Source organism: Ambystoma mexicanum, chromosome 2p, assembly GCF_040938575.1.
Source record: "Ambystoma mexicanum isolate Mex_15411 chromosome 2p, UKY_AmexF1_1, whole genome shotgun sequence".
In the NCBI taxonomy this organism is placed as follows: Eukaryota; Metazoa; Chordata; class Amphibia; order Caudata; family Ambystomatidae; genus Ambystoma; species Ambystoma mexicanum.
Window position 1 is genome coordinate 1,171,982,091 of NC_090923.1, and position 16,282 is coordinate 1,171,998,372.

The 16,282-nt window shown below is 45.2% G+C and overlaps 1 protein-coding gene across 6 annotated transcripts in view; it reads right to left on the bottom strand.

Annotated features, from left to right (window-relative positions):
- The window catches only part of WNK3 (WNK lysine deficient protein kinase 3), a 2,095,067-nt gene that overhangs the window by 1,668,440 nt on the left and 410,345 nt on the right, over positions 1–16,282 (bottom strand). For all 6 annotated transcript variants that reach the window (XM_069645314.1, XM_069645316.1, XM_069645315.1 and 3 more), the window contains exon 3: positions 12,900–13,072. In XM_069645314.1, the coding sequence (XP_069501415.1) occupies positions 12,900–13,072 (173 nt within the window). The remainder of the gene's footprint in view (positions 1–12,899; positions 13,073–16,282) is intronic.

Here is a 16,282-nt window from a genome sequence, read left to right on the forward strand (position 1 = left end):
ACATGCACAGAACCCGGGAGCCAGGCAGTCATGCATATGCGGTCCAACAATCACGGCCATGCCCATGGGATGCTGATGTCCCTGACCGGCGTGAATCCCGGTCCATCCAATGCCCAAGCGCCACCTCAGGGACCGGCACCAAGACGGGCACTGCAGGCAAGTGTGTGAACAGATGCATGTTAATGTGAGTTTCTGTGAGTTTGTTTGCTGCGTGTGCAGCTTGGCGTATGGCATGCAGGTGATGGGCACATGGCGTGAAAACCCTGAGACTTAAAGGATGGAAATCGAACATTTTTAGGATAGATATGCCTAGGGACCAGAGTACGTTACGCAGTTTAATCTTTGACTAGATTCTGAGGGCACAGAGCTGACCTGGCTAGATTATTGGTGTCCTGATGGTTTTTCATTTCAGTCATGTATCCCAATCTGTTACGAAGATTACTATTCCAGCTTATGATGCTACAAGTTAAAGTTCCTGCAGCCTTCTTCAGAATCAAACAGATGTCTAAATTCAAATGGAAAGGTGAAAAAGCTAGAATTAGTAAGGCAATGTTCATCCTCCCGAAGGAGGAGGCTGGGATAATTATACTACCCAACCAACAGTAATCTTAGCCTGCTTGAAAGACTGCAACCCATCCAAAAAGTCAGACCTACGGCCACTAAGGAAGTATCTACCTCCAAGAGTGACCACACCAGGTCTTAGATGTTATCTGGGACGTTTGGAGAGATGATCGCTGTAACAAGCACCATTCCAGGTTTCCTTCTCCGTCAAGTTAGGTATGGGTTTGCCCAATAGATCTTGGTACATTGGGGGTGGCTGAATCTCAGAGCTGGCTCCTGCTGGCTCGGAGAGAGTTGGTCAGCTCTTTACAGGAGGTAAATTTAAACCATATGAGGAAATTGACATGTTGGGGGGGTGGGATATTGAGGCAGTGAAAAAACATGAACAAAAGTGATTGCGCAAAACCTCAAAAGGAGAGAAAGTGACAAGGGACATCACCCTTGGAACATGTATTCAATGTCGCTGAGACTAGTAAGGGGAGGGTATTTAAACCGAACAGGGTGCTTTTAACCGTGGCCTACTGGGAACAAGACTTGGAAAGGGAGCTCCCAGATAGATAACCGATTTGATCCCGTTTTACGACGAACTTTAAAAATCTCCTTAGGAGGCATTTCGATACTGTAAACTTTCTAGATGTTTACAGCAATCTCACCCATGTGCCAAAGAGGATGTGTGTAAACGGACATACTTTGCCATTCAAATGTCTGTCGTTCTTAAATTGAACTAAAGACATTGTAGAGATCACATTTACCATTAGACCGACTACCAATTAAACTGCTGAGGCTTTCACTAGGGTGGGCAGACTAGTAGTAGCACCAAAGTGTATCACACTGACACTATCTTGGTTCAGGGTCCTCAACCCAACCTCCTCTTTGACCGGCGCCTGCTGTCCCTCATTAAGTTCCTGCTACTCCCTCTTCAACTGTCTCTGCCCCCCCCCCCCCCCCCGACTCCCTGTAGCCCTCCTCGGAAAACCTTCAAAAAGGTGGAGCCCTCCTTCACCTAGCCACACTTGACACTTGTTCACCCATCAAACACTCTGCAGACATCTGCCTCCTTCTTGAAGGCATTGACCTAGACATCCTCACTATTACAGAGACCTAGTTCAATGCCAGCTCAGTCACTGATTTTGACCCCCATCTCCGAGGGCTACTAGATCATCTACAAGCCTCATCACAACCGTGCTGGCAGTAGGATTGCCCTGATTCACCCTGAGTGGGTCCATTCCTCCCTCATACCCACCCAGCCTTACCCCTCCTTTGAGAGACTGGTCTGTAAACTGGTCATCTCTCCCTCCTCCTATCTGACCATTCCCACTATCTACACCTGGCTCTACCACCTCGTTCCTCTCCAAATGGGCCAATTTCTGCTCCTCCATCCTCACAACCACCTCTAACTCCTTCTCATGGGCGATTTCAACATCCATCTTCATACATATTACAGCATCCACTCACTCTTCTGTGACCTTTGCACCTTGCTCTCCCTCTCCATTTTCCCTTCTGGTCCAACTCACTCGACTGGACACACTCTTGATGCCCTCATCCACTGTGATCTTTAACTCTCCTCACCGCTGATCTCCCCTCTCTCCTGGTTAGACCACTCTCTCCTCTCACCTGGGTCCTCTCAGGCATTTGACTGCAACTCCCCCAACCCTGCCAACCTCCTTCACGAACATCTGTCCAATGAAACGAGTGTCAGCTGCTTCATCCCACCTTCATCCCACACTCTCCACCCTGCAGACTGACTCTGCTCCAAGCAACCTCCAGCTGGCCATTACTAACACTCTGGGCATTCTTGCCCCAGTCATGAGGCTCTGCCTGAAATCTGCCTGTAAGCGTAATACCTGGTACGACACCGAACTTGCAGCCCTGAAACGCAAGTGCAGATCTGCGGAATGGAAGTGGAAGACCTCTGGCTCAACCTTGACAAACTGGCCTGTCGCCTGCTCAAAAGACAATACAGATTTTCCACCCGCAACAAGAAAAGGCCCACATCCAGGCGCGCATCTCTGGTGCCGCCAACAACACGGCTGAGCTCTTTAAAATCTGTAGGGAACTAGCCAACCCTTCTGCAGTCTCCTCCTCCCCAACCAAGCCCTCTGCAACATATTGGCCACACACTTCACTGCTAAAACTAAGGACATCCTGAACATTCTTGCATCCCTCTCCCCTTGCCCTTCACCCACCCTGCCTCTATCACACCTGATGAGGTCACCAGAGTTGTCCACTCCATTAAGGTCTCCTCCAAACAGGTTTCCCCCTGCTCCTCCAGAACCATTTACAATATTGGCTCTCTTGCCCCTGCACTTTCTGATTTCTGCAACCACTCAGGCCACTGGATCTTTCCCCTCCTCTCTCAAGCACTTCCTTATCGCCCTCTTCTCAAAAAACATTCAGCAGACCCCACTTGTACAATCAACTACCGCCCCATATCCATCACCCCCCTTCCTTGGAAAACTCTTGGAGAAGCTGGTCTCCCCCCAACTGACCCAGCACACTGAACTTGTTGGTTGCCTCCAGGACCATCAATCTGGATTCTGAGCATCTAGAGGCACACAAACCTGTCTTCTGAACACCTGTGAGGACTGCTCGCATGTCTTGATTCCAACTCTTCAGCTGTTTTCATTCTAATTGATCTTCCCTCTGCATTTGATACAGTCAACCACTCCAGCCTCATAAAACGACTCCACAATACCCAAGTATTTCGGAGCGGGCACTGGACTGACAACCTTCCTCACCGACCGTCCATCTGAGGTTATTCTGGGCCCTTTCTCCTTCCCCCACCTCCAGCATCCACCAGGGATCCATCCTTTCTCCCTAGCTCTTTAACAACTACCTTGCACACCTCATTTCCACCTTCTCCCCACACTTCTCGTTTAATGCAGAGGACGCACAACTCTTCTTCAAACTTCCCTCTGATCCTCTTCTTACGTCCTCCTCCATCATTCCCAACTGCCTATCTGCCATCCAGTCCTGGTGTACTTCCAATGGTTTCTGCCTCAACGCCAGCAAGGCTGAGATCCTGCCCATTGGGACTCCTGCTCCCTCTTTTTGTCTTTCACCCTGGCCATTTTATATGGGCTCTACCCCCTTCATTCGAACCAGGAAACCCTGGAGTAATTTTCAACTCAAGAAGTTGATCCTTGTTTTGCTTATGGTATTTGTGAACTTGATCCGTGGATGCATGTGATTCATCATTTCCAAGAAATATAGTAGTTCCTTTTCCGGGCCTGACCAAATCCCAAACACATCGTCGATGTATCTGACAAAGATCGGGAGATGTTGTGTCCATCTTGGTGATGTTGGTACTCAAGGTAAAACATTTAGGCATTGGCATATGTGGGGGCTATGGCTGCCCCCATACTATTACCAGATAACTGTAGAAAATATATATCCTGGAATTTGAAGAAATTGTTCATCAGGACTAATTTCAAGTGTCTAAGTGTGAACAGCCGGTCTCCCTGGCAATTCGTTGAACGTAGTAACAACCATTCAATCTCCTCCAATCCGGCCTCATGAGCAATGTTTGTATATAGGGAGGTGACGTCCATTGTGAAGAGTATCCCTCCCTGCAACAAATTGGACTGCCTTGAGTTTACATAGAAAGTGCATAGTATCTTTAATGAAGGTCTCCGTAGTCTGGATCATTGGTTGAAGGACCTTATCAAGGTATTTCGCTAGAGGCTCCAAGCTACTTATTGACACCTGCATTTAACATACATTTTGAGATTACGTGCGTAATAAGGGGCATTCTAGCAGTAGCAGCACATGACGTATAAATGCCGTACACGCAGCAGCTTCTGAAACCTACACATGCGTGTGCCCACAGACCCCAATGAGGATGCATGCACTTTACGGAGCCGATCAGTATTGTCAGCACTACCCACTCCACATATCACAAGACGCTCGTATCTTTAAACGACTAACGCTGATCGAGTGTTTGTTTATTTTATCTTGCCATTTACCCTTAGATCATGGCGCCTAAGTGTTATCACCAAGACGTTAGACTCATCTCTGTGAAGGCGCGTGTCGCCTAAGCAAGCCTGGACGAGGTTGACATCCCAGTTGCCAATTGAAGACTCCGGTCTCCTGCACTCTGTCGGTGTACTGCCCAGCAGAAAACGAGAATCTATATTTCTTACGGAATTGCATTATGATGCGACACAGCGAATAAGGACCAAGCGGTTCTTGAAAGAAGAATTAAGGTTAGTTGTTTTATAGATCCAGGATGTACTATCAGTGGGAATTTTCTATATTTTATCTCCCCTTTGACTCGAGCCTTTGTGTTACCTTACAGGTACACATCCAGTCGTGCAGTTTGGAACAGATGAATGAGTTGTAATAGGCTCTAAGGCCCTGAAGAAGGATTTAGAATAAATCCGAAATGTGTTGGCAATTTTTACATCTCTAGTGGAGCTTATTAGATGCGACGGAACACACGTCTAAAGATTGTGACAAAGAATTGCATCTATGACTGTGCCCAATGTTGTTGTGTGGAGCCCATAACACAACTCATTATTGCTATGTGATTGAGATATTAGAAGAACTTGTGAATTCTGCTATGTGTACCATTAACATTCATTTTCATGAATTTTTCTGGTCTTTCTTTATGATATTTATCCTCTGAAAATATATTTGTCTTTAAAAAATTATTGATTTACTCTGAAGTGTTTATTTGCCTTATGTATGACATTTCTAAGTTTCATTAATTTGGGCAAATTGAAGGCGCACTTATAAAATACTGTTTGGAATACTGTGGTCAGGAGTATGAATCAGTCTATCATGGACTGGATATTGTAATTGTGTGAATAACCAAGTTGAACGATGTGATCTGTGAATCGGCACGGCCCGTTTTTTTTTTTTCCACACAGCACGTTCCAAAATGTACCTCTGGGATTATTTTATCCCTTTAGAGTGCATATTGGGGCTACCTGTTCGCATATAACAGGTTACGCTTGTGTTCCCGCCAGTTAATCCAGAATAGGGCTGCAAAACCTATCCTTGGCCTCAAGCCCAGGGACCGCATCTCTCCAGCCATGCTGCAAGGATCAAATTCAAATCCCTATGCATCATCCACAAGGCTATCTGGGACCAGAGACCTGCTATCTACAACTTGCTCTAGCTAAATACTCTCCCTTTAGCTCCTTATGTTCCTCTGCCACCAGCTCTGCGTGTTAAGCGCTTTGCTAAACTGCAAGCTGGTGGCCGATCTTTTTCCTCAGTAGGTTCCCTCGTATGGAACAGCCTCCCCCTCCGTCTTGAGCTGGATTTCCTTAAATTCCAGAAGCCCCTCAAGACTTTCCTTTTCACCTCCTCTTTCCCCCTTCTCTGCTAAATCCCACAGTTGCTGAGATTGGGGACTAGAGCCCTCTTCCATTTGTTAGATCTAGCTTCTTTACAAGGGTATTCCTCCTTTCCCTACTTGGCAGTATGGCTGATGGCCTAACCGGGGAGCAGTCGCTAAAGCTAGGTGTTAGCTTGTGTGATGTGAATGGGTGAAATGGTACAGAGAATGGGCATTAATCCTCTAGACCGTATGATTTCCTTGTGTCTGGTTTGCTTCATTGCCCTTACATGTAGAGTTGCTCAGTGCAGGAGTATGCCCGATGTGATTCTGGCATTGTGATACTGGGCTAGCCTTGATAGTTTTGCTTTAGTGAAAATAGCCTTGATATTTTTGCCTTAGTGAAAATAAAAAATATTAATTAAAAAAAAAGGAAAAACTGGGAGGAGGCCAATGGAACTTTAGCATTGTAATGCTAGGACCACAGAGGGATGTAGACTAGGGGCTATCCTTACGTTTCAGTTGCCTCAAAGCAGCAGTCTGAAGTTACTGTTACTTTGCAACAGTGGTAAAACGTTGGTAGATGAGAGCAAAGGGGTTTGATATTAATAGCAGACATGTGGTTGATCCATGAGTTTCACTGGCTGCTTCCTCCATTCGCTCTGGTGCCAGCAAGCAAGCAATCTTCCGCAATACCTAAGAAAAGGGGCTCTGCATTTATTCCAGGTCGATCACCTGAGTTCTCACCGAACTACAGAAGGAGCCAAGCCTCTGTGGGATGTCTTAACCCAATCATCCAAGCCCTGCAACATCACTAGGCATTGCTGGCAGCAGAAACATCAGAATGGCCACGGGAAAGCATGCTGTTCGCCAGAAATCACCAGAAAATGCAGTGAAAACCTGAAAAATAGGCTGCCATCCACTTTTGCCTATATTAGTGAGCACAGGAGATCAATGCCTAAAACCACCATTGGGCTACCCACAAAGCAGCCTGAAACCACTTGGAAATAGCAATGCTGATTGCAAAAGAAACAGAGCTAGCTTCCAAACACATCTTTCCTTGATTGTCAAAAATTGCAAAATTCATGGCTCACAAACCACCTAAAAAGATCCAATCTCCTTGTTGGGTAGTCAACATCATTCTCTCGCAAGAATCTACATAAATATAAGGTCCACAGAAGTGTATCTATATCTGGATAAAGTATACTTTTGAGGATTGCTTGCTGGAAGAAAGCTGTCAAAAATGGGTGCAATACCGGTACTCACCACTACCAGAAGCCGGCGTTTTAAAACCATATTCTTTGAAAAGGTGAATATGGAACCCAAACTATGCCAAAGAGGAGAATTCCATCAAAATGCCACAGAGTGCTACACAGTGATTTCATTGTTGACAACTGATTAGAAAGTAACTTGATGCAGTTAAAACTCCAAAAGGCTTGCTGCCCATGAGAACCCTTCACATCTTATCCCTAGACAAAGGAGACTTCCCCTGCCCCAGGCTAAGAGATTGACAAACTGGTGTGAACAGGAACTAGCCAAGGCACCCTGGCATGTTGCTCTCAGTCAAGACAATAGAGTCTTTCAACTGAATAGAATATGCCGATTTGGGTGTGACTTGTCAACAACTGCTCTGGGAGGGACAGGACATGTGATCTCTGATTCAAGCCAGCTCTGGGGGAGGACCAGACTGGGATGTGGATTTAACATTGCACCAAATATATGTTTAAGGAAAATGCTTCTAAAATATTGTAACAAGCTGACAAAAATGTACAACTTTGAGATTGTGACAATGAAAAATTCACCCACAATTTAAGACTAAGCTGGACGCCCGGTGATGTTCTGAGACCAAACCCCGGAATTGTTAATATCAGAGCTGTAGTGTTTTTCCTATGAACATAAGAACTTACAGTAATATGCCCAGAGAGGATCTGCATGCATGTGTAAAATTTGGTGCAGAACCAATATTGAGAAACCCACCAAAATCGCGAATAAGTTGTCATTTCTGAACTAAAGCTCTTAGGAAGATCAGCGTTGGACAAGAATGTACCTTAAGTAATCTGTGCTGTGTATATGTATTATGAACAAGTTATGCACCTTGGAAATATGTTTGTTATGAAAAAGAGATTTTCTCTGTAAAAGAAAAAGGGAGGGATTTCTTTTGTACTATAAACATAGCATCATGATGACACCTCATGACACGCTGATCCTTTCTCCAGTCAAAAGACAGAATCCTCTAACCTATCAAATCCTTAGGGGGGTGGGCATGTAGAATCAGCCTCCACACCCACTTTGAAAACACATAAAAAGGGACTGCTGAGACCCAGATAGGACACTTTTCCACTCTTCAACCGATTTCTTGCAAAGCACTCTGCCGGAAGACTCCAGAATCCAGATCTAGATCCAGAGACCAGAACTCTAGAACCCAAACTCTAGAACCTAGAAGCAGAGAAGCCTAATACTAAAAGCTGAACTCTTCTCGGCAGGCCTTCAGAATCTTTTGCAACCCGACTCTCACCTTTAACAGCCGGGCTGAGCTGTTCTATTCCAGCTAAGAACCCTCTGCTAGAACCCAGATGCGGACCCAGAAAGCAGTGCTGTAATCCAAGACCCATCAGATCCAGTTCACGAGGCCGCAGACCGCCATGCAGTGCTGAACGCAGAACCCAGAGGGCCTGAGACCTGTCCGGTGGCGAGAGTGAAGCCAAACCCCTTGACCAGATCTTTGACGAGGCCCATTCCATTCCAAAGCCTAGGAGTGAGTATCTAGTCTAGAACTGTCCATAACCAAGCTCTTAGTTTAAAGTAATCCTCTTTCATCCATTTCAACCTGTCCAGAACTGCATCATAGAATCTTGTGTCCATCCTGTTGATTCCAAATCTGTAAAGCACGATCTGTCATTTGAAATCTTGACTTTATTTCTGGAAAATCTACCTTCACAAAAACCTCTAACTTTTGACCCGCACGTCTTAGAAGCGAAATTTAACTGTCATTGTAAAGCTAAGATCCCAAAACGACATTCCAATTCATTATAGTTTTTCCGTAATCGCGATTTACGCACGCGGAAAAATTGCTGCCAATTGCAATTCGGCTCAATTTCATTTTCTGTCAAAATAGCTGCTCCTTGTTCTCAATTGCTGAATTTCTTTTCCAATTTGATAATCATTCATGAATCACTGCTAGTGTTGACCTGAACCAATCTAAAGGAACTATCACTCATCCTGAATCTCTTAGTAAATTAAAATCAATTTAGCAGATTTTCCCATCCATTGCAATCACTTTCTAAAGCGTTTTTGCCGGTTTTAAAATCATACCTGTTTTCTCTAAGCTTGCTGGGGGGGAACTGGAATTGAACTGCATTCTTGATTGTATTCCTGAAACCTGTGTGCCCTCATTTCCATCTCTTCATATTGCATAGGGGGGAGTGAGTAGTCACAGGGGAAAAAGTGATCACATTATCTTTTGATTGAAATCATATCAAGTTATTTCTGTGTTGCATTCTTTCCCATCATTGCATTTCCTTGAACAGTTAAGGTATTCTCTGCTACAGTATCCTTCATATTCATACTCCTAAGTGATTAAAGAGATTGTCAATTTTGTAATATTCCCCTTGTTGATAACCGTCCATATTCATAAGTGTGCTATTCAAATATTTTATTCATAAAAGTGTGATATATATATTGTTTAATTATTCAAATAAACCTTTTAATTTGCAAAACAAACCTACTTCTTGGCTCAGTGAGGTCAGGGAGATCCAAAGAGAGGGGCGTTATATAAGGGTTCATCATCCAGATTCAAAGAACTTTTGACATAAAAATATATAAATAAGGGCTTCCATTGGACATCCACTACTAAACATTGACTTAGTTGGAGTGCTGAATTGAAGTTACTTACACCTCCTGCACGAAGAAACCGACTCGTGAAACCGCCGGAGACCCTTTGGAAGGTTTGGCACTTTTCGCCCTCTGCTGTCCTGTCGGACCCCTGCTTTCTTCTTCAATCAAGGCGGCCTGCCAAGGAGCTTCGCTCCTTTGGAGTAGTGGGAACAACTCCTCTCTGTGCCCCCTGCTTACCCACCAAACAAGCCCATTCTGTTCCTGGGCCATGCACTGAACTGTCCAGCTCTACCTCAGGGTAAACCACAGAACCGTCGCCGTCTCAAGTGAAAACCCGAGACTTGGGACATTGCTTGCATGTGGTCCCGTGCATTCTCCCGCCAAATTCCTGGGTCCCGAATTAGGAAAGTGTGCAACTTTGCCCGCATCTGTAATTCCTGCATCACTACCTATTGGTGACGGTCGCTGTAAATCCCTTGCTGTTCTGCTCTCCTGTGCACCGAAGCCTGCTGCACCAGAATATTCTTCATACCTCCTTCGAAGCTGAGAAAAGGCAACTCACGTCACGGACAATCGTTCTCCCGAACAGCTGCTGAGAGCCAGAGCACCGCAAAACTGCAGGACTCAAACCTACTAGCACCCTCGACTAAACTGGCAAAGTTTGGTCCAGACTGTGCCAAGGATTGGCGAGTACTTGCATCACTTACCGGTGGTCCCCTGGCACAATCGATCACTTTTACGCACGAGTATCGCTTAAAAGGTATTCGAACTTGGCTGGGTTAGCCTCCGCTCCCTAGCTATTCTCGCCATTTGAACACTGCTTTGCCGCAAAGGCCAGGCCCTACTCGAATAGTGAGAACCAATTCTTTATCGCCTCAAGCCCCTTCCTGACTTGCTATAGCCCTCCCAAGACGACCCGGTTTTTGCTTCATGTGTACGATCATGCGTTTTTTTACGCACAACTGTACTGTTGAGCACAAGGCTCCACTCTTCTTAGGGCTGAACTTTCGAAAGTTAGGGAACGAACTCCAAAGAAATTCCTAATGCTATTACTGTGTTAACTCAACCCTCTCTTTAAAAGTCTTCTTATCCCCAAGATCTACCCTCTTCTCATCCCCTACCTTACTTCCTTCTTCAACACCTGCCTTTCATCGGCCACCTTCCCCTCTGCTTTCAAACATGCCACTATCATCCCTATTTTGAAGAAACCTTCGGCTGATCCCCTTCTTACCTCTAACTTCCGCCCTATTTCTCTTCTTCCATTCCTCTCTAAGCTGTTAGAGCGCATTGCCTACTCCCAGCTCTCAACCTTTGTCACCAACCTCTCCCTCCTACCCCACTCCCAATCTGGCTTCCGTCCTAAACACTCTCCTGAACCTGCTCTTACCTATATCCTTAACTCCCTTCTCTCTGCTCGACACTCTAAGCAATCCTCAGTCCGCATTCTTCTTGACCTCTCTGCTGCGTTCGACACTGTCAATTACCCCCTCCTTCTTAACACTCTCTCCTCCTTTGTATTCACAGGCTCTGTCCTTAACTGGCTATCCCCGTACCTCTCCTCCCGCTCCTTCACTGTTTCCTGGGGTGGCTGGCCCTCTCCATCCCGACCTCTTGAGTATGGCATACCTCAGGGATCAGTCCTTTCCTTTTCTCACTCTATGCTGCCCTCCTTGCCCCTGTTATCTCCTCGTTTGGCATTTCCCACCATTTCTATGCCGACGACACAACTCTTCCTTTCCTTCTCTTCCTTCCCATCCGACCTCCACCTGAAACTCTCTTCATGCCTTACTGCCATAAAGAAATGGATGTCTTCCCGCTTTCTCTCCCCCAACACTGACAAGACTGAAGTCGTCTTTTTCCCCTCCAACTCCCTTCCCCCTCCCTCCCCTCCCCCTTTCATTTCCCTCCCACTAATCTCCCTATCTCTCTCCACGCCCGTAACTTAGGGGTCCACTTTGACTCCTCACTCTCTTTCTCCCACCATATCTCTCTCTCACTTCTCGTGCCTGTCGCTACCACCTCTTCAATATTCGCAAAATCCGCCCTTCTCTCACCTTTCATGCTACTAAACTCCTAATCTCCTCTTTTATCTTCTCTCGCCTCTTCTACTGCTTCGCCTTACTCTTTGGCCTACCTACTTCTCATCTTGACCCTCTCAAGTTTATCAACCACTCTGCTGTCCGTACCCTCTGTCTCTTTACCTCCCGTGACTATCTCAGCTTCCCTCTCCTCTGTTGGATGGCTTCCATTTCACTCTCAACTTAAATTTCACTTCCTCTGCCTTGTCTTCAAATCTTTGCATGGATTCGCTCCCCCCTACCTCTCCTCCCCCACCTTTCTTTCTCCTTTCCCTCGATTCCCTCCCTCCACTCCCTACCACCCCTCTCTCACCCTCCCCCCCATCCTTCTCCTCCTCCCCTCCTCTCCTCCACAGTCCCACTGCTTTTCTCTCCCTATTTCCTCCAGTCTTATTGCTCTTCTTAATGGTTGGTTAATTGATTGATTCATACTGTAATTTGCTTCTACCGTTATATTGTTATGTTATGTTCTTTGTATCAAGTTGTTCAATTGTGCAGCGCTTTGGCGTAAAGCGCTATATAAGCTAATAAATACAAAGGTCGTGGCTAGATTTTACCACTGTAGTGCACGAGGAAACAATGTATATATATTGTATAGTTTAAGGATTTTGTGTGATAACTGTTTTCGCATTGCTCAAGTTACTTGTGTCTATTGGTCCAGCCGACAAATGTATAGATATTTTTCATATACACTAGTCTAAGAGTAATTTGTGGTTCATGCTGTGTGTGCTCATTGTGGGCTTCTGATCACCCTTGCCCCTACTGAGACTTAGTCTTGACCGCCTGCCAAGGTACCTATATTAGTCTGGCTTGTCCAGAAGGTTCCCCCGTTTCACTAAACCGAGGGTGGCCTCCTAAACTTCTGCCCACCAGGTCAGAGTCTAGAAATCCATCTTAACATGGAAGAAGCTGAGGAATGGCACATTTAGGGGCATAGATCGCACAATTAATAACTCAGGTGATATGTAAAGGAAAACCCAACGATTATCATGTGCACTCTCTCCCAACACAACCAGTTTCCATTATAACAACCACCCAGGATACTTAAACAGGTCAAACAATCGGCTCAATGACATTGGCAACACTATCCCCACATGAACAACAATAGATAACAGCGCCACGGGAAAACCTGAAAGACTCACGTCTTTAATGTGCCAGAGGTCATCAGTTCAGTCACCAAGACTATGCACTTTTTTCCCTTCAGCGTGGATTCCCAAGAGTCATAGAAGCGCACAATGTTGGGGTGCTGCAACCCCTTCAACATCTCTGCCTCTTCCTTGAATCGCTGCTGCTCCGCCTTGGTCAGCTTCCTGTCCTGTAGACCCAAATGAAACCGAGAAAACACTCAATTTCAAAATAAACTGTCAAAGTGGACACGTGTACAGTAGGCATTACTCAATGTAGGGATTCAGGTACTCCTAGATTTACACAGCCCCTTCCCAGACTCTTTTACAGCATGAACAAACTACTTTGGGACACAGGAGACTAGTTCTGTGAGGTCTGCTTCTTCTCACTTGGCCTCTAGAAATTATAATTACAGAGCTCAAACTGGGTCTGGCGGACACGATACCTGGATCAAACTGGCTGCAGCCAAAAAAGGAGTGCGATATACTTTATGGTAACCTGTATTTTACACTAGGCGTCTTGTCCCCCTTCTCCATACTATTGGAAAGATCTTCAGCTTTTGGGAGCGGGAGGGTGAGTGGAAATGCTATTACCAGCTTAATAGTTTCAAAATGGAAGTAATACTCTGGCGCAAGGCTGGACTAAAAGAGTCTGACTATTAAACAATCAACTATGTGACTCCTTTGCTGCTCCCCATATTAATTTATCACTGGAGTCAACATTGTCCTGAAAGCATTTGCACGAGTAAGTCTCATGGCAAGAAGAGCCCCTAGATCACAGCAACACTTCAGAATACCAGAGAAAGCCCAGAAAGTAAAGACAGACATGGTGGCATGGCACCTCGGAAGGAGCCCCATAACTGGCAAGACACTGTTGAATGTATTTTACAGCTGTCTTTTGTCCACTCAAGGTAAAGTGAGAGGCCCATTTTGTTTTTGTAGGAGTCAAGAATATGATACGTTGAAACCAGGGGATCATGGCATGGATTCTGCAGGCACAAGAGGATTTGAAGAAGGTGCACAGTGTGAACGCCTCCTGCACATCAAAGTAAGGAACATCAATTCATCAACACATATTGTAAGAAATCAACACGCAAGTAGATATTTGAACCACATTATACTGGGTGGGGGATAGGTTTAAAACCCCAGAATTGTGCCATCATAATATTCTTTAGCTTGTATAATAAAAAGCAACATTAATTCCTTGCCCAACAGGAAAACACTGAAAAAATAATCCTCACAACAGTTGACAACCACTGCCCCATTTCAAAGTAGTTCAAAATGGTGACATCTTGGGCACATTTGTGGGGTCAGGGCAAGAAGGCATGCTTTTTGTTGGATATTCTGAGGAGACGCCAAAATAGGGGTAGTTTGTTTTCCCCAATTTAGAATTATAGATTTCAGCCAGTATGCTAAGTGACTGGCAAACTGCTCATGAACTGTAGAATTTGATGAAGTTAGAGGGGATCTGTGGGCCCTGTGGGCATGAAGGGTTTGCCAATTGTTCTGAATGAAGTATCACCCTAGAGTGGTCGGGGACTACCAGCCATACTGGAGACAATTTTGTGTCTTGCTGGGGGAGCACAGGGAGGTATATAGGAAGTGTAAACTTAGGATACGTTTTTTCACTGATATTAGGAGGCAGTGGGTTAAGTGAATTTCTTGGATTGTTGATGGGATCCTGACAGCAAATCAAGTCATGAGGGATGGGTCCCTGCTGAGTTTTGGGTGCATGAAAAGGGCATTCCAGCTGTTAAGGGGAAGTGGCTAGATCGGGGATCCTGATGGCCAAAGCTGTTCTGGGATAGAGGACATCTCCACAGAGAACAGCATGAACTGTACAGTTTTCTTGGAGGGTGTGCGAGGTGGGGGGAAGGGGATTTATCAGTCTTCTCAATTTATGTGGCTGAAGGGTGGCTTGAGGACAGAGGACTTGTTTAAACAGCAACAGGGTTGATGTGACAAGTGGGGCAAGAGTTTATCATTGGGGAGGTAAACAGATGTTGAGGCAAGTGTTTGGATTCAAGGGGGATGACCGTTTGCAGTTCTCCCAACAAAATCAAGCTCAAGTCCTACTGAACTCCCACAAAAAGGTGTAGGTTGTGGTTTCTATCAGATGAAAAGTGATAAGATTGAAAGGTTCCAGAACTGCTGTCCTGCCTGCACTATCACCCAAAATGGCACCACAAAAGTTTCTGTGGATCACCTGAAACCTGCTCTAGCTGGTTACTGCAATGTTTGCATGCAATCATCCTCTTCCATTTGAGGAGACTAAAGAAGAAGAGAGAGAGAGAGAGATCAGACAGTTGATTGGCGTCCAAGATGATGAATATGCCACACTTGATTATCACTCCACAATTTGTGGAAGAACTACAGGTCTGCCAATTTGGAGACCGAAAGCAGTTTTAGTTTCTAAAGTGATGAAATAATTATTTTGGACAGACTTTCTAAAACCGTGTTACACGATACTGGCAGCATACTTCCTTCTGCTGTGGCCGAGCCTCACTGTGATTCTCATCTCACTGACTTTGGGGCATTTTTTGAGCAAAGTTTCCACTCCAACCGTAAGCAATGAAGTTGTTCTAAAGCCCTTGAGTTCTTCACACACGTTGGAAAAGAGCTTCAGGAGCCAGTAACTCCAGCCTCAATACACATTGTTCCTCTAACCCTGGGTCATGCGTGGATGCCATCATTTAAAATGTTCAATGGCCCAGGAAAGCAGCTGCAAGTTCACACTTTCTAAGTGATTGATGAATCCAGACAGTTTGCACCCAGTAATCCTGTGTTCAGAGCATATAAATGAATGTTAAGAACTAGGTTCCAGACATTTGCGCAAAAAGCTTTTTGATGCTCTTGATATTTAAGATCTCCATGAGATGGGGTCCAATGTGAGCCCATCCTGTGGCCCACATCCACTTTCTGCGAACACTGCAGTACCTTTCCAAACCAATGGTCCTGAATTCCAAGTACAGTTCCCATATATTTCACTGAAGCCATACCAAGCAGGGGATTGCAAGTTTGAAAATCAGTGTAAGTTCCCTCCAGAGCCAGTATATGTGCAGCACATTTATGTTGCCGATTCAGTCATTTTTGACAGAGATTACTTTTCAAACATAACTAAACCTGGTGGGAAAGTGTCCCTCTCTGGTCCACCTGGTCTCAGTAAATATGGCAAATCAAAGGTGCTCACATGTTAGACATAACATGTAGACTCCTACATTTGATGTATTTTTTTTTTATTATATGCAGTTCCAGACCACTTGCAGTGATAACTTGAGCTTCTAACCTGAGTGGAAAACTAAAGAACGCGAGTTCTGGATTGTGTCATATTAAGTAGTAAAGGAAAGCAATGGCACCAAACATTACCTATGCATCAGGGCCTACTGTATTGTGGGCTGTTC